A 25,253-nucleotide genomic window follows, 5' to 3' on the forward strand; every position below is an offset into this window, starting at 1 on the left:
TGGAGATTCTAGAGATTTTAGAGATACTGAAGATTCTAAGACTCGGTTTACAATTTCTAAAGGGTATAGAGATTCTAGAGGGATTAAGTTTTGTAAAAAGTGTTGATTCTAGTAGAGATCCTATATATTTTAGAGCTTATAAACTTCTAAAAACTCCCGAGATTCTAGAAACGATAGAGATCTAGTGACGCTAGAGATTCTAGAGATTCTAGAAATTCTAGAGATTCCAGAAATTTCAAAGATTGCACGAATTGCATAGGATCTAGAGAGAAATCTAATGACTCTACAGTTTCTATATATCTTAGGGTTTATAAATCTTCTAAAGGTTCTAGAGCTTTTGGAAATTTAAGAAAATCAAGAGGTTTAAGAAATGGAAGAAATTCAAGAAATTCCAAGATTCTATAGATTTTAGAGATACTATATGTTCTAAAGATTCTAGAAATCTAATGATTTTAGAGGTTATATATATTTTAGGGACAATAAAGCTTCTAAAGATTCTAAAAATTCCATAGATTCTAGACATTCTATAGTTTCGAAAAATTCTAGACATTTTAGAGATACTAAAGTTTGATTGATTGATTCTGGAAATTGTACATATTTTAGAGCTTATCAAGCTTCTAAAAACTCGGGGATCCTAGAGATTCTAGAGATTCTAGAAATTGTAGAGATTCCAGAAATTGCAGAGATTTCAGAAATTCTGGAGATTCTAGAGATTCTATATATTCAAGAGATTTCAGAGATTGTAGAGAATATAGAGATTCCAGAGATTCTAAATGTTCTAAAGATTCTAAAGATTACAGATAGTAGATATTCAAGAGGTTCTCAAGAATCTAGAGGTTCTAGAGATTCCAGAATCATTCTGTAGATTCTGAAGATTCTGGAGATTGTAGAGAAATTATGTTTACGACATTCACTTTTTTTAGTGACACTGTATATTTTTTAGAATTCTTTTACAGTTTGTTTTTCTGAATCAAAGTTTTAAAAGGAAACCAAATTTTATCGTGAGTGTATTAAAAAAGTATTTTGCAATCATTTTTGTTTCGTTGTATTTAATCTTTTCGTTATCTTTACAAATTAAACACAATTCTGTGAAAATTTTTAGATATTTCTTTCCACAAACTTTAGACAGAGAAATTGCTAGAAAATAATATTTAATACAAAATGAATTGGATCAAGGCTGCAAAAATTCTTTTTTATCTCTTCTAGACCATTGTTAGGACAAAAACGTTTGTAAATCACCTTTAAAATATTTTATCAATATCGGATTGCTCTTATCTTATCGCCGGAAATTGCTTGAGTCAATAGTTAGCAATAAAAAAACGTTTAACGCATCTATCTTGTGATCTCCATCAATTGAAGTTCCACTTCCAAGTGTTTTCCGTGTTTTGTATTTTGAATTTTGGGTAAAAGGCAAGTGAAATTTGAAATTTTTCTCTTCAACATGGATTCAAGTTCATCAGACACTCTAGATGAGGAAGAAGACCTTCAATCCCTGCAGAAACAACTCAAACAAAGAAAAAACGAAAGACGACAAAAAATTCTACGCAAGAAATCAACAGTCAAACTGCAACCTCAAGAAGTAAAAGTTTTCACTTATACTTACTTTACATAGTTGTTTTAGAAACGTCTAAATTTTAACTTCCAGATTTCCTCTACTACACCAGATGACCAAAAAAATACTGGTAATAAAGCCCAATTAAACCTTGCTGGAAATACACTCGTAAGTAGATAACTCACACATTTTGTTTTTGATTAAAAGAGAAAAACGCATTCTCAGCTGCAAACCGACCCATTTCCCACATACAAAAAACTCCCTGGAGCCATAGACCATGGAAAAGAATACGAACAGATGATGTGCGCATTCTACGCTTTAAAATTAATCCGAAGCGACGAAATCGTCAACTTCAAAATGACCACAAACAGCAAAAATTGTGGAGTTTTCGACGACGTTGAACTCCAAGTGACTTTCAGAAACACCAAATCAGTCAAATTTCTCATCCAACTCAAGCACAAAGAAGCGGCAAAACCCATCAGCACGCACCATCTATACACCGGAAAACAGAAAGGCGATTTCGACGTCGAAAAATATTTCAACTCTATGTCGTCAGAAATCGACGCTACAGAAGACGTTGTTTGCATTCTATACACGAATTCCCCTACATACATAGAAGAGAGGGCCCAACTATCAGCGACCACCAATATTACGAAGTGTGCTTTCCTAGAGTGTGAGGAGTTGTTGCTAAATTCGAAACACATTGATCGACGATGCATTTTTGAAGTCGAGTCAACCGAGTTAAATAAAAAATTTTACTTCTTCACTGAACAGAACAATATATTTGATACTAAAATACAAGTGGAGGAAATGCTACGAGATCTTGTCGAGTGCAACATCTATGGGTCTTTTATTCACTTCATGAGCGAGTGGTGGTCTTTAAATTTTGTCTTAAGTAGAGACGACGTCATTGGGAAGTTGGTTGAATTGACTCTTTCACCTTACTTGAAAGATCTAAGTGACACGAAACGAAATGCCAAAAGTGAGGATCTTGAACAGGCAATTATGAGGTTTCAGGTGACGATTGTCACCACGGACGAAGACATCGTCAACAACATTTGGACGACTGTAGAAACTAAAGATAAAGACTATGACAAGGCTAGACGAAAGTTTGGGTTAAAGACAACCGAACAAGGTAAAATTCTATGGTATCTCAATAAAGTCCCTCTTGTTACTAAAGTAGACGCTTCGAACAAACCCATCGTCTTGAATATTGTCAATCTGATGAACCAAGCCACCGATACTAAGAAAGTAGTTCTAGTGGGTGACGTCGCACTAGACGATTTCCCAGAAATCAACATTTTTGCAAGTCTCTTTGACGTTATCAAAAATTTTGCCGACGAACCCTTCTGTGAGGATATTTTGGACACTTTTGAGGTTTCGTTACAAGGAAGAGACCCCATTTGCTTGACCCAGCTTGTCGAAATTGACCCCAAAATCGCCAAGCACTTTCGAGTGGACAAACTATTGACGATGTCTCAGTCAAAATTAGAAATCGGTGGCAGAAAGGAAGAAACCCCGCATTTACATATACCAAGAAGCGTGTCTAGCGTTTTTGTCAAACTAGAAGAAATCTTGACTTTCTACGATTCACGAAGAAGTCAAACCATGGTCATTATTAACTGTGACGAAAAATTTAAAGACAGATTACCACAGAGGAACGATGTTACCGAAATTTCAGACTACTTAACTGGAAAATATACCGGAAGTGAAAACGTGGTTTTATTGTCACGAAGAAAAAAGTGTACGCATTCTCAATTCACCAAAGTTTGTGAAGCGTCTGGTAAATCGAACGTGTATCTTTTCCAAGTGTTTGACGACGACGATTGTGTTTTGCTTCTGAAAAAGGGGTCTGAATTTTACTCGGAAGATACAGATATGTCGAAACTAGTAGCAGAAATGGACATTCTGAACCGGTTTGATAATCCACTCAATGTACTGTGTGCCCCTCCTGGAATGGGCAAGTCGACTTTAATGAAAATTCTATACCAGAACTGTCCGCGTGATTCTTGGGCAATTTACACCGACTTGATAAACTGGAACTCGTTTTTGCTACCGGAACCCGACTTCGAACTAATCAGAGAGTACTTACTACACGACGACGACAAAGATTTCAAAACCATTCTATGGAAAAATAAAAAAATGTATCTGTTTCTCGACGGACTAGACGAAGTTGACAATAGTTACCTAAACCACGTGTTAAACTTCGTCACGAAAGCATCAAGTCGCATCAACGTGTGGATTTCGTCAAGAGAGAACCTGCGTGGTACTATATCTCAAACCCTCAACGTAGTACCAATAGAAATTCAAGAACTAAACCACCACCAACAACGACAATACATCCACGAGAAACTCCAAAACAAGTACCAAATCGACGAAATCGAGACCATCGTCACCTCGATTTTTGCTAGTACCGACCTCAACAACAGTCAACAACTGCTAGGAATTCCGCTACAGCTCCACATAATCACCGAAATGTTCCTCACTAGTGACCAAGCCTACAACAACATCAGACAGAGGAACATCTTCGTGTTGACACAAATGTATCAACTCTTTTTTGAAGGCAAGCTGGAATCGACCATCTGTAAGGTCGTCTCTGGCAACCAGAAGCACCAACTTGGTATGGTCAAAATTTTTCTCAAGCAGTACGAAGTCCCAGCTTTGAAAGCTTGTTTGGATGCCGTAGATTTTGACGAACTTGGTGTATCGTCAGACGAAACAGAAGACTTTCTAGACGAAATCAAACACAATGGGGATAAATACGGGATTATCAAGCAAATCGGTGAAAGCGGAGAGGCGGTTTTTGACCACCAGACGTACGCGGAATATTTTGCATGTGTTTGGTTTAGACGCAACAAGAGTAAAATTGGTTGGTTTGGAAGGAGGATGTTTTCTCCAAGGTATGACAACTTGAGGGTCATGTTAGACGTGATGTTGGCAGCAAACAACCCGTTACATTTATCTATCATTTACAAGAACGAAGATCAATTTATGGAGTATTTGGACGAAATAGATGACGAAGACGAAGGTGGTAGAAGGGCGTTGCATCTGGTGTGTACCTATGGAACGAAATATTCCTCCCAAAGTACTTTTTCTGTTGTACCGAGACTTCATCAGGAGCCTAGTTGGTACGTGACAATGGTAGGAGCGCTCATCCGAGACAACACCAACGTCAATGACAAAGACAATCTATTTGGTTTTGACTGTGTCAATTATTGTCTAGAAGCGACAAATTTGTATCCCATTGAAATTATTTTACGAAACAAACTTCTAACTTTTCAAGACTTAGAAGAAAGAGTGTTTGAAGTTTATAGCCGCCACGTAGTGTCTCATTACGCTGCACAAATGGGTTTTCGTCATCTATTTTCTGAACTTATTGACAACACACCACTACTACGTGAAGAAACAACTCTAAATCAGTTGTTAGAAGCAGCGGTTAAAGGAACACGAGATGTAACCCTAGCACCAAGAGAGGACAATATTGCAATTGTCAAGACATTGTTGTCAAACGGATTGGCAATAAATGACGATGAATCCGTCGATGATTCTGACAATATTTTGTACATAGCTTGCACAGAAGGCAAATATGACATGTTGGATGTGTTGGTGGAAAATGGTGCCAGATTGGGTGGAGGTGATACTGTATGGCATCTATTGTCAAAATTAGATATCAAAGACGATCCTAGAATCTTGAATTTACTAAGAAGTGTTAGAACAGTAGATCTCAATTTAAAGAACGACGAAAGCTTGACTGCTTTACATGTTTCTTGCATGCATAGATCATTTGAAATGACGAAGATACTTTTGGAAAAAAATGCCGACGTTAACAGTGTTGACGATAATAACAACAATGCGTTGTATTATGTACTGAGGGACTATAGAGGCGAGCGCCCCAAAAACACGAAATCTGAGTTTAAAGACTTCTTTCCACAGACGAATGTTGTAGACAATAATGCCACTGAAACGACGAAAGTGGATAAAGATATAATAAAATTATTGATTGACAATGGAATCTATGTCAATGTTCGAAATACGTATGGAAGAACACCCTTGCAACTTTGTTGTGAGAATGGCGATTTTAAAACCACAGAAGTGCTATTAGAACATAGAGCTTTGGTCAACACTTTGGACAAAGACGATAACAATGCCTTACATTATGCATCAACATCGTCGACGAAGAATATAAAAGTCCTGAAATTGTTGCTTGATAAAGGTTTCAATGTCAACACACCAAATTCAACTGGACTGACCCCACTTCACTATGCTTGCTTAGGAGGCAACGTTGACAATGTGAAACTCCTGTTGGAGAACAACGCTTTGATCAATTTTGTCGACGAAGGCCAAAACAACCCACTCCATGTAGCCCTATTCTGGAACAACAGAAATGTAGCAAAATTTTTGATTGACAATGGTATTGACATCAACGCTCGAAACGGAAATCTAAAGACAGCACTCCACTTTGCTTGCGAAAATGGTGACTACGAAGTTACCGAAAAGCTGTTGGAAAATAATGCTTCTATCAATGTTTTGGACAAGAATGACAAGAATGGACTGCTTTATGCATCTGAATCGTGGGAAAGCAATCGAGATCTGATAAAACTATTACTCAGAAAAGGGATAGATATAGATGTTCCTAACAAAAATGGAGCTCCGGCTCTTCATCTAGCTTGTGAAAATGGTGATTTAGAAGTTGCAGAAATTCTGTTGGAGAGGTCTGCTTCAGTGAATGTTTTGGACAATGACAAGAATACGCTTCTGCATTATGCGTCAGCGGCGGAAGGTGATAATGAAGAATTGGCAAGTTTGTTGGTTAAGGAAGGTGTTGATGTGAATGCTGGGAATAAAAATGGGTCAACGGCGTTGCATTTTGCTTGCAGGAATGGCAATTTTAAGGTTGCGAAAATGTTGATAGGGAACAAAGGTTTGGTGAATGTTTTGGATGAGGAAGACAGTAACGCTTTGTTTTATGCGTCTGAATCATGGAGATCTAATCGAGATATCATAAAATTGTTGATAAGTGAAGGAATTGATGTGGATGTTCGGAATAAAGTGGGGGTGACAATAAGTGAATTGGCTAGGATCAATGATGACGTTGGGATTATGGGAATGTTGAAAAGATAAGACGAATCCACTGACTATATTACTTATTTACTTACAACTGATGATTTCACCAATTCTCAGCTTTGGGTTCTTGTGAAAGATATTCTGTTTCAAATGATGAGGTGTTTTTGTAGCTGGGGAAATAAATGTTGAAGAGTTATTTTTTTGGGGTATTTTCATTTTCCAGTACTATAAAAATTTTGAAAATTGCTGTATTGTAATGAAATGTGTAGAAAAAGAAATATGAATAAAGCAAACTCGAAAGTGTTTAGGAACCTCTAAATTTTTCTTTAAATACCTTATACATTGAAGTTATAAGAGAAGATTACCACCATTTTAAGGCGGCGAAAAATTTGGGAGAAAGGAAGTCGAAAAGAAAACACGAAAAAAAAATTTTTATGGAAATATAGAGGAGGTGACGATGGGGAAGATAAAAAACATAAATTTCTTAAGAATAATGTATTTGAAATAAAAATGAACTGAATAGTATAAATAACTAAACTTAAAAAAAAAAAAACAGAAAAAATTAAAGAAAAACTGTAAGACATGAATTTAGCGGTAATTGTTCAATTACATAGAAGATTAGAAACACTACAAGTTTTAGCACTAAAATACGTAGAATCCCTTGAATTAGTAGATTTCTAGAATCTGTAGTACCTCTTGAATCTCTAGAGGCTACAGAGTCCTAGAAGTTTAATAATTCCTAAAATATACATATATATTGTATCTCTAGAGTCAACAAGAGTCTCTGGCATCTCTGAAACATTTGAAATTTCTTTAATATTTGGTATCTTTAGAATTTGTGGAATGTGTGGAATTTCTAGCATCCCGAAAATTTTTAGAAACTTTATAATTCCTAAAATATATAGGATCTATAGAATCATTAGATTTCTAGTATTTTTAGATTTTTTTTAATCTCGGGTACCTCTGGAATTTTTGGAATATCTGGGTTTCCTGGAACCTTTTCAATTTCTTCAATTTCTAGAATTTCTTGGATCGCCGGAATTTCTAGAAACTTCATAATAACATTAATAACTAAAACATCTAGAATCTCTAGAATCACTAGATTCCTAGAACCTAGTGAGAGATACTAAAGATTCTAATCTTTAGTGTACCCAGTGTCTCTGCAATCTATTGAATTTTTGAAATCTCTGGAATATCTTGAATATCTACAAACTATAGAATTTACAGAATCTCTAGATTCCCTAAGTTTTCCGGAATCTCTAGAAGCTTTATAGTCCATAAAATACGTAGAACCTCTTAATTCTGATAATTTCTAGAGTTTTTAGTACCTCTAGAACCACTAGGATCTTTAAAATCTATGGAATGCCTATCATCTCTAAAATTTCCAAAATCTCTGGAAATTTTGTAACTTCTTCAACCTCTTGAATTTTCCGAATCTCCAAAATCTTTATAATCTCTAGAATCGTTAGTTGCAGTAGAATTCCTAAAACCTTTAGAAGCTTTGTAATCCCTAAAATATATATAACGTCTAGAATTATTACATTTCTAGAATTTTTAGGGTCCTTAATCTGTCTAAAATCTCTGTATTCTTGGGAATTCCTAAGATGTCTAGAAAGTTTAGGTTCTCGGAAATCTCTAGTAGCTCTATAAACTCTAAAGTATCTGGATCCTCTGGAATCAGTAGATTATAGAATTTTTAGTATCTCTTAGAAATTCGAGAATCCCCGAAATCTCTGGAATCGCTGCAATTTCTGAAATCTCTTGAAATTCTTGAATCTCTAGATTCTCTTGAAATTCCTGGAACTCTAGAAACTTTTTTAATCTCTAAAATATATAGAATCTCTAGAATCACTAGGTTTCTATAATCTTTAAAATATCTAGAATCTCTAGAATTCCTGAAATTTCTGGAATCTTTTGAATCTCTTGAATCCGTAGAATCGCTAGAATCTTTAAAATCTCGAGAATCTCTGGAAACGCTAGAATCTACATTCTCTATTTCCTAAAATATATGGAATCTCTACAGTATCTCTAGAAGTTCTATAATATTTGAAATCTCTGAAATCTCTTCAATTCTTTTATCTCTGGAATCTGTTGAATGGTTAGAATCTCAAGAATCTCTAGATTCTGTAGAATTTTTATGATCTGTATGATTTTCCGGAACTCAACGAATTCGCTAAGTGATGATTTTACAAAGTTTAGGATTTTTTCTCTCTTTTTGTCCCTTAAGAATAATTCATGTTCTTCGAGATCCTAAAAACTTTTTGAGTTTTTGGGATTTTAGAATGTTTGAGCTTTATAATCTTATTATTAAACATAGTTAAACTTTTTAAAAACGTTGAACTGCTTATAATCCGTTTATCTTTTGATGTTAAGGGTCTTTGTGATCTTTTACGTCTTTGATCTTTAGGGTTATTGATGTCGTCAATACCTTTATAATTTCTAAGACGTCTAAGATCGTTTTTATCTTCAAGACCTTTTTAAGACTTGTTGAGCACCTTAGGCTTTTCACGGTCTTGGAGATATTTATAAACTTTAAAATTTTTGAATTTTACAAATGTTTGCGATCGTTACGATAATTAGAATCAACATCTTATTTTTAGTATCTTTAGTATTTCTAAAATCTCAAAAGTCTGTAGAATTTCTGGAATCTCTGAAAGTTTTTGAACCTCTTGAATCCGTAGAATGTCGAAATTCTTTAGAAACTTTATAATTCCTAAAATATATAGGATCTTTACAATTATTAGACTTCTAGAGTTTTTAAATTATTTAGTATCTTTAAAATCTCTAAAATCTTTATAATTTCTAGAACCTCTTGAAATTTTTCGAATATCTGGATTCTCTGAAATCTATTAAATCTTTTAAATTTATATAATCTCTAGGAACTCCGGAATTCCTAGAAGCTTTATGATAACATTAATAAGTAAAATATATAGAACTTCTAAAATCACTAGATTTATAGAACATAGTGTGAGATATTAAAGATTTTAATATTTAGTGCATCTAAAAATTTTGGAGATCCAAGAGATCTCAAAACTCTAGGATCTTCGAAATTTTTAGAAACTTTATAATAACATTAATAACTAAAATATATAAAATCTCTACAGTCACTAGATTGAACTTCTGTAATCTCTGGAGTATCTTGAACATCTACAAACTTTAGAATTTATAGATTCTCAAGAAGCTTTATAATTCCTAAAATACGTACAATCTCTTGAATCAGTAGATTTCTAGAATTTTAGTACTTCTAGAATTTCTAGAATCTTTAAAATGTATGAAATATCTATAATCCCTAAAATTTCCAAAATTTGTAGAAATTCCTGAATCTCTTGGAATTCTTGAATTTCTTCAACCTCTTGAGATTTTCGAGTCACCAGAATCTTTATATTCTCTAGAATTGTTAGTATCACTAGAACTGCTAAAACTTTAAAAGCTTTGTAGTCCCTAAAGTACATACAACGTCTACAATCATTAGATTTTTAGAAAATTTAGGAACTTTAATCTGTTTAAAATCTCTGGATTCTTTGGAATCTCTAGATTCTCTAGATTTCCAAGAATTTCTAGAAAGTTCTCCGAAATCTCTAGTAGCTCTCTAAAGTATATAAAACTTCTGGAATCAGTAGATTCTAGAATCTTTAGTATCACTTAGAAACTCTAGAATCTTTAGAATCTATAGAAAGTTTAGGAATCCCAGAAATCGCTGGAATGTCTGAAATTTCTTGAAATCTTTGAATCTCTAAAGTTTTTACAACTTCAATCTCTAGAATGTCTAGAACTGCCGGGAACTCTAGAAACTTTATAATCCGTAAAATATGTAGAATCTCTAGAATCAATCTAGAATCACTGGTACCTCTAGAGTCTATAGAGTCTCTAGAAGTTTTATAATTCCTAAAATATATTGAATCTATGTATCTCTAGAAATTCCATATTCTTTGGAATCTCTAAAATCTCTGAATTTTTTTTTATCTCTGGAATCTCCTGAATTTTTCGAATCTTTAAAATCTTTAAAATCTCAAGAATCTCTAGAATCTGTCGAACTTTTAGGAATTCTGGAGTCTTTTATACTTTTAAGACCTTTAATGTGTTTCTAGGGTTTTTAGGAATTTCTTAGTGATGAGTTTGCAATGTTTAGGATTTTTTGTCCCTTTAGAATAATTCATGTAATCATGTTATTTGCGATCTAAAAATTTTTAGAGTTTTTAGGATCTTAGAATCTCTGAGCTTCAGAATTTTCGAAACTATTAATATATTTATAATTTTAAAATCTTTGAAATATCTATATTCCTTTTATCTATTGATGTTTAGAGTCTTTGTGATTTTTTATATCTTTTAGATCTTTAAGATCTTTAGGGTTGTTGATGTCGTCATTAGCTTTATAATCTCTAGGAAGTCTAGGATCGTTATTATCTTCAAGGTCTTTTTAAGGTCTGCTGAGTTCGTTTAGGCTTTTCACGATCTTGGGAATATTTAGAATATTTAGAATTTTTGAATTTTAATAATAATAATAATAATAATACATATATTTACGGAATTATATCCTTGTACAAGTCAAAAAAGATGAACATACATACATACATACATTATATATACATTGTACACTTTAGTAAATACACCACTTCGTCAAAAACAAAAAACAAAAAACAAATAAATTACAAATAATTTACCAGCTCAGGATGGACTTCACATTTGCTTTAAAACATTTAGGTGGTACATTAAAAAGATCTAGACAGGGATACTCATTTAATAGTTTGCATAATCTGCTAATAGAAAAATGAACCCCATAATTTGTTCGATGGTTTGAGACATAGAATAAGTCATTATGTCTTACCGAATAGCTTGGCACGTGTAGATAAAATTGTTCCAATATACTGGGGCAGTCAATATGATTGTTTAATAGATTAAAGGCAAAGCATATATCAAGATATTTGTGTCGTGTTTCTATCTCAGGTAAACCAAAATATTCTAAAAGTTTTACGTAATCGCTGTTGTTGTAATCTATGTTCGATTTGTACGCTAGGGTTTTTATTATTTTCATTTGCAAGCGTTCTAATCGCTTTTTAGCAGTCTTATAATTAGGTGTCCATATGACTGACCCATAATCAAGCAACGATCGTATGAAACTAACATATAATATAATGATTGGTCGCGTATAAGAGAACTCTTTAGTAATTCTGGTTATGAAACCTAGACGCTTATTACATTTATTGACAACATCATCCACATGCTGTGAATAACTTAGAGACCTGTCAAAATATACACCTAAATCACAGAAAACATCGACATGCTCCAATTTATTACCTTCAATGATATAGTCAAACAGCATGCGCATTTTTTTGCGTGAAAACCTTAAGATTTTACATTTGCTTATGTTAATTTCTAAACCGTTTATTTTACACCAGGCAACAAATCCATCCAGCTCTTTCTGTAGTAAGGCGCAGTCAGTATCTGTCCTGATAACGCGAAACAGTTTTAGATCGTCCGCGTATAATAGAAATCCCGTCTTATCTATAAACTCTTTAAGATCATTTATATATATATATTGAAAAGTAAAGGTCCCAAATGAGACCCTTGTGGGACGCCTGAGGTTACTTTAATATTTTGTGAAAAAAATCCCTTTACCTTGACAATTTGTTCTCGTTCTAATAAGTATGAGCCTATCCATGATAAGAGAGGATCCCTGATACCAACTGCGTGCAGTTTAGATACTAGTATATTGATATTGACTCTGTCAAACGCTTTGGTTAGGTCTGTGTAGATAGTGTCTACTTCGTTACCATCTTCTAACGCAGTACTTACGAAGTTAACAAATTTGTATAAGTTGGAGGTAGTAGATTTACCCTTACAGAAGCCATGCTGTTCCTCCATTATAAGATTTTTTGTAATTTTCTGCAATTTATCATAAATAATAGCTTCAAATAATTTTGGTATAGCTGAAATAATAGAAACACCCCTGTAATTCTTGACATCTGATTTAGAGTTGCCCTTGTGTATTGGAACTACATAAGACTGTTTCCAGACTTTAGGAAATTGTGATAATTGTATAGACTTATTAAATATCACATAAAGGGGATACGCTAACGATTCTGCACACGCTTTCAAAAAAACTACGGGGATTTTATCAGGCCCGGCACTGGTCTTATCATTTAAAGTGCGGATTTTATTTACAATATCTTCAACCGTAATAACAAAATTGCTAACATCTAATAAATAACCCTGGGGTTCTCGTACATAGTCAGAAGTAGCAGAGAGATTAGAATAATTTGACTGAAAGAACGTTGCAAATAAGTTGGCAATGTCCTGACCTTCTGCCGCTTGAACGTCCTCGAGATGAAGTAAAGAAGGCATAGTATGTTTATCATTCTTGGTTTCGTTTACAAAGTGCCAGAAACTTTTACTATCATTTACCACATCATTTTCAACTTTTTTAATGTAAAGCTCTCTGTCGTTTAGAACCGATTTTTTACATGCTTTGCGTAAATTTACAAAAATATTATAATCGGACTGTAGGTTGGAAATTTTAAATTTCTTGTGGGCAAATTTCTTTTGTTTTATTAAACATTTTGATTGATCACTAATCCATTTGGGCCAACTAATTTTATGTGGACGTTTACTTGCAACGTAACAGTCAATAAGTCTATAAAGAAAATCGTAGAACAACTCAACAGTTTGATTGATACAACTCTGTTCATTCAAAATGGACCAATTAAAGCTAAACAAATTGTCGATAATTCTATCGTACTGGGCATTTCTAAAATCTAAACAAATATTCAATGGATCATTAAGAGTGTCATCACCTAGAATATCAAAGTGAATGGATAAGGCCGGATGGAACACATCCGGATTGATCAAGGGCTCACATTGTTGAACGAGTGTGGTGGACCAGTTTGAAAAAACCAAGTCCAAAACTGTACCTTTATCATTCTTAATGTTATTAAGTTGTGAAAGACCGCAGTATGAAAATCCATCGCAGACACTCTGCTCCACGTCTTTACTAACTCCAAGCGGCACAAAGCCATCACCATCAGGAGCGACACACCATTCTAGACCTGGTAGATTGTAATCACCCACAACACAAACTATGTCCTCGCTGTAATCGGACGTCAAATGTTCGACAAATGAAGCGTGTTCTTCATACACTGCTGTGTTCGAGTCCGGTGGTATGTAGACAGCTCCAGTAACAGCATTTTATTTGACCCATTTATGTAAATTACTACCCATATTTCTTCACGAGTTGAGTACAGGTCGTAGTCAATAACTTCTGACTGAAAGGTGTTCAAAACTGCAATCAGAACTCCTCCTCCTCTGCTCTTGCTACTGGTTGATGTAGACCGGTCCTTACGGTAGACAGTGTATCTCTTATCTATCAATATTGTGTTACTAAACGTGTCATTAAGCCAAGTCTCAGTTAACACAATAACAGGGTATACTTCAGTTAAAACAGACGTAAAAAAATCTACAGATTTGGTCCTCAAACCTCTTACGTTTTGGTAGTAAATCATAAGGGACTTTAGGTTTGCGCTATTCCTATATCCTGAGGTTGAAAATTTACATCTTTCTCAGAAGTATGTGAACTTGAAGGTTGTCTTTTGGAAAAGGGCCTGACTGCTATCCCATTCGGCCAAAATTCTGGATCCAGAATAATATCCCTAAATTCGTAATCCGTTGTAACTTTAAATGAGCTGTATGCTTCTGGACGTCTTGACTGGAGCTTTTCCAATTTCACTCTAACTTCTTTGTTAGCCTTGGTCTTAAGGTTGGTCTGGATGTATGTAGAAATTTTTTCTACAGGTACGGAGGGATCCACTCTAGTCAGATGCAAGTTATAATATCTAGGTTTCTGAGACGCCACCATAAACCAATCTGATTCGGTTTTATTCTCATTTTTGGAAGTGCCAATTATCAAATTAGATTTTCGATAATGCATTTTGTCAGGATTAGTATTGTGGTTTCTGGGTTTTGGACCACGTGCGGCGCCATTCAACGAATTTTCTGTGACCTGTTTGATGTCCTTTTTAAGCGAAAGTGAGAGTTCTTTGTTGTTAAGTTTTTCCGTAGTGGTATTGACGGTTTTTCCGGTGATATGATTTTGGTCAATGTCACACATTTTATTAGGCAAAGATAGTGGTACTTTATCGCAATCAGAGTTACCGAGGACACTTGCAACCAGATTTGTTATCTCGTGTAACTTGGACGTTAAGTACTTGTGATTGTTATCCACACAAGTTTTTAACCCGTTTTTTACAAATGCTTGGGATCGTTCCGATAATTAGAATCTTCAGGATTTCTACTTTTTTAAGATTTTATAAGTTTTATAATATTTAAGAGTTAAAAATCTTTGTGATGTTTACGATTTTCATCATATTCAAGACTTTTGTTTAGGGATTTCCAGTTTTTAAAAATAAATATGTTGCAATTTTTCGGGGTCTTTACGATCTCTAAAATTTTTAGCAGATAACAGGTCAACGAAACGTGCCATTTTAAGGATGTTTTTATTTATAGCAAAATGTTTCGGGGTTTCCCCGCCTTACTCAAATAACCCTGTTGTGATTTTTTCTTTCAACCCTTCCATTGTAAAAAAAAATTGCTTTTTAATACTGTAGACTGAAGGAAACCAAAACGATGTAAAGAATCAAGAAAACAGTGAACAAATCGATCAAAATAAATTACAAACAGAATGCAATAAATGCATGAATTTTATTTAATACTCCTAATAATCAACAACTACGAAAATTGTATGTAATATACGTAATGCAAATAATAAAAATCTAACAGCTGCGATTAAGTCTGTAGTTGGGTTCCTTAACTTCTTAAACGTTCTTGATTTCAACTCCATTTTTGACATAGTTTCCCGAATACGGCAAATCCTTAACAAAGGAACCAACACTTTGGAAAACAACGCTATCTATATTTCGACCCAGAATAACTTCCTCCACTTTAAAAATGCTCCAAGGAAAAACCAGTATTTCCTCTTCCATTGGAAAAGCCGACAACATGACAATACCGCAAGCAGCCAGTGGACTTCCTTTGAACGTGATGAGCGTTCCAAGGTGCTGTTTATTCGTATCTTGATACAACAGTCTACCGCTAACTAAATTCAACGTCGCTACTTTTTGATCAACTGTACAAGATAAAAACTGTTTCGAAAAAACATAGTCACCCTTCTTCAGGTTGGTTAACCTATCCGGCATCCATCGGTAGTAAACCGTAGTCTTAACATCTGGAACATTGCTTATCCCGTGGATGGAACGGGCCAACAGCGCATACAAACTCTTGTAAGGAAAACTATTCCAAGCACTTTCGCTCATCGTACCATCTTTCATCAAACCTCTGCACTTGGCATTAAAATCAGAAAAAAGCTTCGTGTTTCCAACCTCTAAATCCAAGGTATAGGCAACTATAGCAAGTTGGCACACCTCCGGAAGACCGTGCTTTATGTTTACTTCGGATCTAATCTCTTTTAACTCATTTATCGCGTGTTTCCAACACGTCTCGTACAGTTTATTTTTCTTGAGTTCTGCAGACAAGAGGTTCTCTATGTTGGAAATGTTCACCGAAAGTAGATTTGTCACGTGTTTGTAAATGGGAAACGATGCGAAAGTTTGGGTGCTGATGTTGAACTTCTGGAAGGAGTCTTCCGAACCGAAGAATCTGGGTCCTTTTCGGGTTCTTTGACTTCTAACGGTCGTCATTTCGTTGCGGAGTGGATGAAACGCGCTGTAGTACTGATAGAAATGGTTCGCGATTTTTTAAGCTCATGCTATCAGTTGGTGAGTAATGGTCGTGGCAGGTTTCGGTGAGTGAAGCAAGTAAGGCGGGGAAACCCCGAACGACTTTGGTACTATCGTTATCTGCTATCTTATGATTATTATTTTAGGCGTGTAATGTAGTTACTTAAGATTATAAAAAGTGTAAAAGTTTAAGGATCGTGAAGATCCCGAAAGATTACAAAATTATTTTTTGTAAATTCTCAAAAGCCGGAACATCTAAGAGCTTTAAAGACTGAAGATCCCTAAATGTCGTAAATATGTTAAAAGGTGCTCAACAGATCTTAAAAACATCAATAACCCTGAAGATCTTAAAAACAAAGATTTCATAGATGTAAAAGATCACACAGATATTAAACATCAAAAGACGAAAGGATTAGAAACATTTCAACGGTTTAAAAATTCTAAAAATATTAATAATTTCGAAAATTCTAAAGCTCAGAGATTCTAATATTCCAAAAACTCTAAAAAAATTTTAGAATCTCAAAGAACACGAATTATTCTAAAGAGACAGAAAGATCCTAAAATCATCACTTAGAGACTCTAACAAATTCCTAAAAACCCTAGAAACATATTAAAAGTCTCAAAAGTATAAAAGATTCCATAATGCCAGCATTTGTTCAATTCGGGAAGATCATAGAGATCATAAAAATTCTACAAATTCTAGAAATTTAAGAATTTCAGGAGATTTCAGAAATTCCAGCGTTTTCAAAAATTTCGGAGCTTTTAGACAATCTACAGATTCTAAAGATTCTAGAGTTTCTACAGATATTAAAAATTTTAGAGATTATAAAGCTACTAGAGATTTCGGAGAATTTAGACTAAAAGTTTTAGGAATTCTAGTGATATTAACGATTCTAAAAATTACAGAGATTCGAAAAATTCAAGAGCTTGAAGAAATTCAAGAATTTTATGAGATCCCGGAGATCCCTCATATTTTAGAAATTCCCGAGATTTTAAAGATCCTAGAGATTCTAGAAGTACTAAAAATTCTTGAAATCTACTGATTCAAAAGATTTTACCTGTTTTAGGGATAATGAAACTTCTAGAAATTCCGGAAAACCTAGGGATTCTAGAGATTCTATAAATGCTAGAGTTTATAGATATTCAAGCTATTCCAGAGTTGCAGTAATTCAATAATTCCCGAGATACTAGACGCACTAAAGATTAGAATTTTTAGTATCTCTCACTAGGTTCTAAAAACTAGTGATTCTAGAGATTCTATATATTTTATTTAATAATGTTATTATTAAGCTTTTCGAAATTCCAGAGATCCTAGAGATTCTAAAAATTCAAGAGATTCCAGGCAATCCACATATTCCCAAAATTCCAAAGGTGCCCGAGATTCAAAAAAATTCTAGAGATTTTAGAGATCTTCGAAATTCTACAGACACTATAGAGATCCTATATATATTTTAGGGATTATAAAACTTCTACAGACTCTATATACTCTCGAGATTCCAGAGATTTCAGAAATTCCAAAGATTCTAAATATTTTAATGATTCTAAAAATTTAGTGTTTCTAGAGATAATATGTATATTTTAGTGATTATAAAGTTTATAGAGTTCCTGGAAAGAACAGAGAATCTAGTGATTCTAGAAATTCTAAATATTCTAGAGATTTAAGAATTTCAAGAGATTCCAGAGGTTACAGCGATTCCAGAGATTCCGGAGCTTCTAGATATTCTATAGATTCTAAAGATTCTAGAGATTTTAAAAATTCTAAAATCTACTGATTCCAGAGGCTCTAGAAACTTTAGAGATTATAAGGCAGCTAGAGACTTCGGAGAACCTAGAGATTCTAGAAATTCTACGGACTCTAGAAAATCTAAAAATTCTAAAGATTCCAGAGAATTTAGACAGATTAAAGATCCTAAAATATTCTACAAACCTAATTATTCTAGACGATATATAAATTTTAGGGATTACAAAGATTCTAAAGGTTTTAGGAATTCTAGTGATATTAACGATTCTAGAGATTATAGAGATTCTGAAGATTCGAAAAATTCAAGAACTTGAAGAAATTCAAGAATTTCAGGAGATTCCGGAGATTCTACAGATTCTAGAAATTCCCGAGATTATAAATAGACATCCCATAGATTTTAAAGATCCTAGATATTCTAAAGGTACTAAAAATTCTTGAAATCTACTGATTCAAAAGACTCCAGATATTTTAAGGACTATAAAGTTTCTAGAAATTCAAATTAGATTAGAATCTTTAGTATTTCTCACTAGGTTCTAGAAACTAGTGATTCTAGAGATTCTATATATTTTATATATTAATGTTATTATTAAGCTTTTAGAAATTCCGGAGATCCTAGAGATCTTAGAAATTTAAGAGATTTAAGAGGTTCCATAGAATCCACATATTCCAAAGATTCTAGAGGTTTTAGAGATACTAAAGATTATAGAAATATAATAATTCTAAAGGTTCAAAAAATTCAAGATAATTCAGAAATTACACGAATTCTACAGATTCCCGAGACGCCAGAGTTTAAAGAAATTTAGAAACTTCAAAGATTCCAGAGATCCTCGAAATTCAACAGATACTATAGAGAATCTATTTATTTTAGGAATTATAAAACTTCTACAGACACTATACACTCGAGAATTTCCCGAGATTCTAGGGATTCTCGAGATTTTAAAGATTCTAGAGGTTCTATAAACTTTTGGGATTTTAAAGCTATTAGAGATCTCGGAGAACCTAGAGTTTTTAGAAATTCTAGAGATTCTAGAAATTCCAAACCTTCCAGAAAATTTACACAGATTGAAGATCTTAAAAGGTTTACAAATCTACTGATTCCAGACGTTATATATATTTTAGGGTTAAAATTCCAGCTTCTAAAAGTTTTAGGAATTCTAGTAATACTAACTAGAGATTATAGAGATCCTGGCGATTCGAAAAATTCAAGAGGTTTAAGAAATTCAAGAATTTCAAGAGCTTCCGGAGATTCCCCATTATCTAGAAATTCCAGAGATTATAGACATTCCATACATTTTAAAATCATCTACTGATCGTACATCGTAAAATCATCACTAAGAAATTTCTAAGGACCCTAGAAACATATTAAAGGTCCCAAAAGTATAAAAGACTCCATAATCCCAGAATTCGTTGATTTCCGGAAGACCATAGAGATACTAAAAATTCTACAGATTCTAGAGATTCCAGGGATAAAAGAAATTTCAGAGATTTCAGAGATTTCAAAGATTATAGAATTTTTAAAGATATTACCTACATAGATTCCATATATTTTAGGAATTATAAAACTTCTAGAGACTCTATAGACCCTAAATTCTAGAGATTCTCGAAGATATTAAAGATTCTGGCGATTCTAGGGATTCAAGAGATTCAAAAGATTCCAAAGATTTCAGAAATTCCAAATGTTCTAGATATTCTGAAGATTTTATAAATCTAGTGATTCTAGAGATTCTACATATTTTAGGGATTATAAAGTTTCTAGAGTTCCCGGAAATTCTAGAGAATCTAGAGATTTTAAAAATTATAAAAATTTTAGAGGTTTCAAAGATTCCAGACATTCTATAGATTCAAAAGATTGTAGGATCTACTGATTCCAGAGGTTCTATATACTTTAGCAAGCTACTAGAGATTTCAGAGAACCTAGACTTTCTAGAAATTTTAAGGACTCTAGAGAACCTAGGAATTCGAAAGAATCCAGGGATTTTAAACGGATTAAAGATTCTAGAGGCACTAAAAATTCTAGAAACCTTAGGAATTCCAGAGATTCTATCAATTCTAGAGTTTTTAGATATTCTAGATATGTCAGAGATGCTAGATACACTAAAGATTAGAATCTTTGGTATGTCTCACTAGGTTCTACAAATCTAGTGATTCTAGAGATTCTAGATATTTTAGAAATACTAAAGACTCAAAAAATTCTAGAAATCTAATAATTCTTAAGGTCCCATGTGCTTTGGGAATTTTAAAGTTTCTGGAGATTCTCGAGATTCTAGAAATTCAAGAGATTCCAGAAATTCCACAGATTCCAAAGATCTTAGAGATTAAAGAAATTTCAGATATTTCAGAGATTCCAAAAATAGCATAGAGGTATATTTTAGAGATTATTAAACTTCTAGGGGCTCTGTAGACTCTAGAGATTTCAGAGGCTCTCAAGTCTCTCGAGGTTTTAAAGATTCTAGCCTTTTCACGAATTCGAGAGATTCAAAAATTTTCGAATATCTAGAAATTCCAGAGATTCAAGAGACTTCAAAAACTCCAAAGTTTCCGGAGATGCTAGACATTCTACAAATTCTACGTTCTTTAGAGATTGTAGAATCTAATGATTCCAGAGGTTCTATATACTTTAGAGATTATAAACCTACTAGAGATTTCGGAGAATATAGAGTTTCTAGAAGTTCTCGAGATTCTAGAGAATCTAGAGATTCCAAATTCCAGATATTTTAAAGATATTACAGATACTAAAGAAATCTAATATTTCTAGACATTGTACATCATTTTAGGGATTTATAAAGCTTCAAAAGTTTCTAGGAATTTTAGAAACAAACGATTCTAAAGATTATAGAGATTCTGGGGATGCGAAAAATTCAGGAGGTTGAAGAAATTCAAGAAATTCAACAGATTCCGCAATTTCCACAGATTCCAGAAATTCGAGAGATTATAAACATTCTATAGATTTTAAAGATCCTGGAAATTTTAGAAATACTAAAAATTATAGAAATCAACTGATACAAGAGATTTTACGTATTTTAGGGATTGTAAAACTTCTGGAAACTCGGGGATGCTAAAGATTCTATTCTATAAATTCTAGAGTTTCAAGAGTTTCAAGATATTCCAGAGATTGCAGAAATTCAATAGATTTCCGAGATACTAGATACACTAAATATTAAAATCTTTAGTATTTGATCGTATTGCACACTAGAGATTCTAGAAATAGAAGAGATTCCAGAGGATCCAGATATTATAAAGATTACAGAGGTTCCCAAGATTCAGAAAAATTCTACAGATTCTGGAAATTTTAAAGATTCTAGAAATTTTATAGATACTAAAAATCCTATATATTTTAGGAATTATAAAATTTTCTAAAGATACCACAAATTCTGAAGATTCCAGAGATTAAAGAAATTTCTGAGATTTTAGAGATGCCAAAGATTCTTGAGATTCTAGAGACACTATAAAGATTCTATATGTATGTTTTGGAGATTATTAAATTTCTTGGGACTCTGTACACTCTAGAGATTCCAGAGGTTCTAAAGTTTCTTGAGATTTTAAAGATTCTAGCGATTCCACGGATTCAAGAGATTCAAAAAATTACAATCCAGAAATTCCAGAGATTCAAGAAAGTTTACAGATTCCGGAGTTACAAATTGTAAATACTTTAGAGATTCTAGAGATACTAATTTAAATATTTTAGTCATTATAGAGCTTCTGTAGGGAATCTAGAGATACTAACGAATTTAGAGATTCCAGAAAATCTAGAAATTGTAGAGATTCTGGAGATACGAAAAATTCAAGAGGTTGAAAAGATTCAAGAGATTCCAGAGATTCCACAGATTTTGGAAATTCCAGAGATTGTAGACATTGTATAGGTTCCAAAGATTCTAGAGATTCTAGAGGTACTACAGATTCTAGAGATCTACTGATTTGCTCAAACACATGTTTATTTTTCCCCATCGTCACCCCCTCTATAATTCCATAAAAATTTTCTTTTCATGTTTTCTTTTCGACTTGCTTTCTCCAAAATTTTTCGCCGCTTTAAAATGGTGGTAACCTTCTCTTATATATGGTGTTTCAGGAAAAATTCAGAAAATAACCCAAAAAAAAAACTCTTCAACATTTATTTCCCCATCTACAAAAACACCATGCAACAAATGGATAAATTTTATTTAATAATTCTAATATTCAACAACTAAATTGTATGTAACATACGTAGTTATATATGTAGGTGTAAATACTAAGAGTGCACTATTTGATTAATAACCAATCTGGTAGTTGTGATTACACAGTTGGTTCGTCAATTATGTTCTCGATTTTAGCCCCCTTTCCGACATATGTCCCCGAATACGGCAAATCCTTAACAAAAGAACCCACACTCTCGAAGACAACGTCATCAGTTACTTCACCCAGAACAACCTGCTTCACTTTAAAGGTACTCCAAGGAAAAACCAAAATTTCCTTCTCATCTGGGAAAGCCGACAAATCGACAACACCGCAAGCAGCCAGTGGGCTCCCTTCGAACTTGATAAGCGTTCCAACGTGCTGTTTATTCTTATCTTGATGAGACAATCTACCGAAATTTAAATTCCGCTGCGCTTCACTTTCATCAACTGAACAAGATAAAAACTGTTTCGGGAAAAGATAATCACCCTCCTGCAGGGCGGTCAACCTATCCGGCATCCCTCGGTAGTAAACCGTAGTCTTAACATCTGGATTATTGCTTATCTCGTGGATGGAACGCGCCAATAGTGCATACAAACTCTTGTATGGAAAATTTTTCCAGTCACTTTCGCTCATCGTTCCGTTTTTCATCAAATCTCTGCACTTGGTGTTAAAATCCGTAAAGAGCTTTGTATCTTCAACTTCCGAATCCAAGGTATAGGCTGTTATAGCAATTTGGCACTCATCTGGAAGACTGCGCTTCACGTTTACTTTGGACTTCTCTGGAAGATTGTGCTTCACGTTTACTTTGGACTCCTCTGGAAGATTGTGCTTCACGTTTACTTTGGACTCCTCTGGAAGATTGTGCTTCACGTTTACTTTGGACTCCTTAATGAATCCTAACATATTTGCAGCTTGGTTGTGCGTCACGTTTACTTTGGGCTTATTTAATCCTAACTTATTTTTCGCTTCGTTCCAACACGTATTGTACAGTATATTTTTCTTGAGTTCTGCAGACAAGAGAGTCCTGATTTCGGAAAATTTCATCGAAAGTAGGCTTTTCACGTGTTCGTAAATGGGAAACGAAGCGAAAGTTTGTTTGGTGATGTCGATCTTCTGGAAGGAATCTTCCGAATCGAAGAATCTGGGTCCGTTTGGGGTCCTTTGAATTTTAGCAAGGGTGTTTTGACTTCCATCAGGTTTTTGGCTTCTAGCTGTTGCCATTTCGTTCGCGGCGTGAATGAAACACACTGTGGTACTGGCCTACTGACAGAAATTGTTCGCGATTTTATAAGCTCATGTTATCAGGTGAGCTGTTATGTTTGTGGCAGTGTCTAGTGAGTCAAGGCGGAGAAACCCCAAACGACTTTAGTGCTATAAATTAAAGCAAATGAAATATGACCCTAACACACAAATAACGTTTCGTCAACCTGTTATGTGCTATCTTATGTTTATTTTTTTCAGGTGTTCATGAAGCGGTTTTCCACTTTATAAAAATTGTGGTCGCTCCAAATTTTTAAAAAGTTAACAAACAGTCAAAAATTGATTTTCTTTTTGTTTAATTTTGTTTTTCTCGTTACGGTAATATTTTGTAGACGAAAAACAAATAACTTTCCCAAATTTTTAGTTCAAAATATTAATTTTTAAAGGTCGCCCATAATTTTTTTTAATTTACAAGAGCATTGCCTTAGATGTTTCCGAACATTTGTAAAATTAAAAAATTTCCACATATCATGAAAGCCTAAATGTGCTCAACCAATCTACAATAATTTTAGAATCTACTGATTCCATATAAACTTTAGAGATTATAAAGATTTCGGAGAACCAAGAGCTTTTTTAGAAATTCTATGGATTCTAGACAAATCTAGAAATTCCAACGATTTCAGAGAATATAGACATGTTAAAGATCCTAAAAATTCTAGTAATCTAATTATTCTAGATGTTATATATATATATTTAAGGGATTACAAAGCTTCTAAAGTTTTAGGAATTCTAGTGATATTAACGATTCTAAAGATTATAGAATTTCTGGAGATTCGAAAATTTCAAGAGGTTGAAGAAATTCAATAATTTCATGAGATTCCGGAGATTCCACAAGTTCTCGAGATTCTAGAGGTACTAAAAATAGTAGAAATCTACTGATTCAAAAGATTCTAGGTATTTTAGGAATTATAAAGTTTCTAGAAGTTCCGGAAAACCTAGGGATTCTAGAAATTCTATAAATTCTATAGGTTCTAGATTTTCAAGGTGTTTCAGAAATTGCAGAAATCTAATAGAAATTTCGGAGATCCTAGAGATTCTAAAAATTCCAGAGGTTCCCGACATTCAAAAAAATTCTAGAAATGTAATAATTCGAAAGATCCTATATATTTTAAGAATTATAAAGTGTCTGAAGGTTCTCTAGATTCTAGAAATTCAGGACATTCCAGAGATTGCACAGATTCTAAAATTCTAAAGATAAAGAGATTTCAAAAATTTCAGAGATTCCAAAGACTCTTGAGGTTCTAGAGATGCTATAGAGATTCTGTATGTATATTTTAGGGATTATTGAACTTCTAGGAACTCTGTAGAGTCTAGAGATTCCAGAGGCTCAAAAGACTCTCGAGATTTTAAAGATTCTAGCGATTCCGAGGATTCAAGAGGTTCAAAAAATTTTAGAGAATCAGAAATTCTAGAGGTTTCAGAAATTTCGCTTCTAGAGATTCCAAAGATTCTATAAAATATGTGTTAGAGATTATGAAGCCACTAGCGATTTAGAAGAACCTAAGTTTCTAGAAATCTAGTAATTTTAGTAGATATTCTATACATTTTAGGAATTGTAAAGCTTGTAAAGATTTTAGGAATTCTGGAGATACTAACGAGTCTAAAGACTATAGAAATTTTGGAAATTCGAAAAATCCAAGAGATTCCAGAGATTCCACAGATTCAAGAAATTAGTATTCTATAGGTTTTAAAGATCCTAGAGATTCTAGAGGTACTAAATATTGTATAAATCTACTGATTCAAAAGATCTATATGTTTT

The 25,253-nt window shown here is 33.6% G+C and overlaps 1 protein-coding gene across 2 annotated transcripts; it reads left to right on the forward strand.

Moving 5' to 3' along the window:
• The first annotated feature begins 1,353 nt into the window (after positions 1–1,353).
• Positions 1,354–6,927, forward strand: LOC135138232 (uncharacterized). Of its 2 annotated transcripts, none has more exons than XM_064068158.1 (3): positions 1,354–1,579; positions 1,622–1,720; positions 1,778–6,927. In XM_064068158.1, the coding sequence occupies exons 1-3, from the start codon at positions 1,442–1,444 to the stop codon at positions 6,671–6,673; spliced, it is 5,133 nt and encodes a 1,710-aa protein (XP_063924228.1). In that variant the 5' UTR covers positions 1,354–1,441; the 3' UTR covers positions 6,674–6,927. The 2 variants fall into 2 exon arrangements, with proteins under 2 accessions (XP_063924228.1, XP_063924229.1); XM_064068159.1 differs by having other exon boundaries at positions 1,646–1,720.
• Positions 6,928–25,253: the final 18,326 nt, after the last annotated feature.

The sequence above is a fragment of the Zophobas morio genome, unplaced genomic scaffold (assembly GCF_036711695.1).
Source record: "Zophobas morio isolate AGI-343-1 ecotype UQ-CSIRO unplaced genomic scaffold, CSIRO_AGI_Zmor_V1 ptg000030l, whole genome shotgun sequence".
In the NCBI taxonomy this organism is placed as follows: Eukaryota; Metazoa; Arthropoda; class Insecta; order Coleoptera; family Tenebrionidae; genus Zophobas; species Zophobas morio.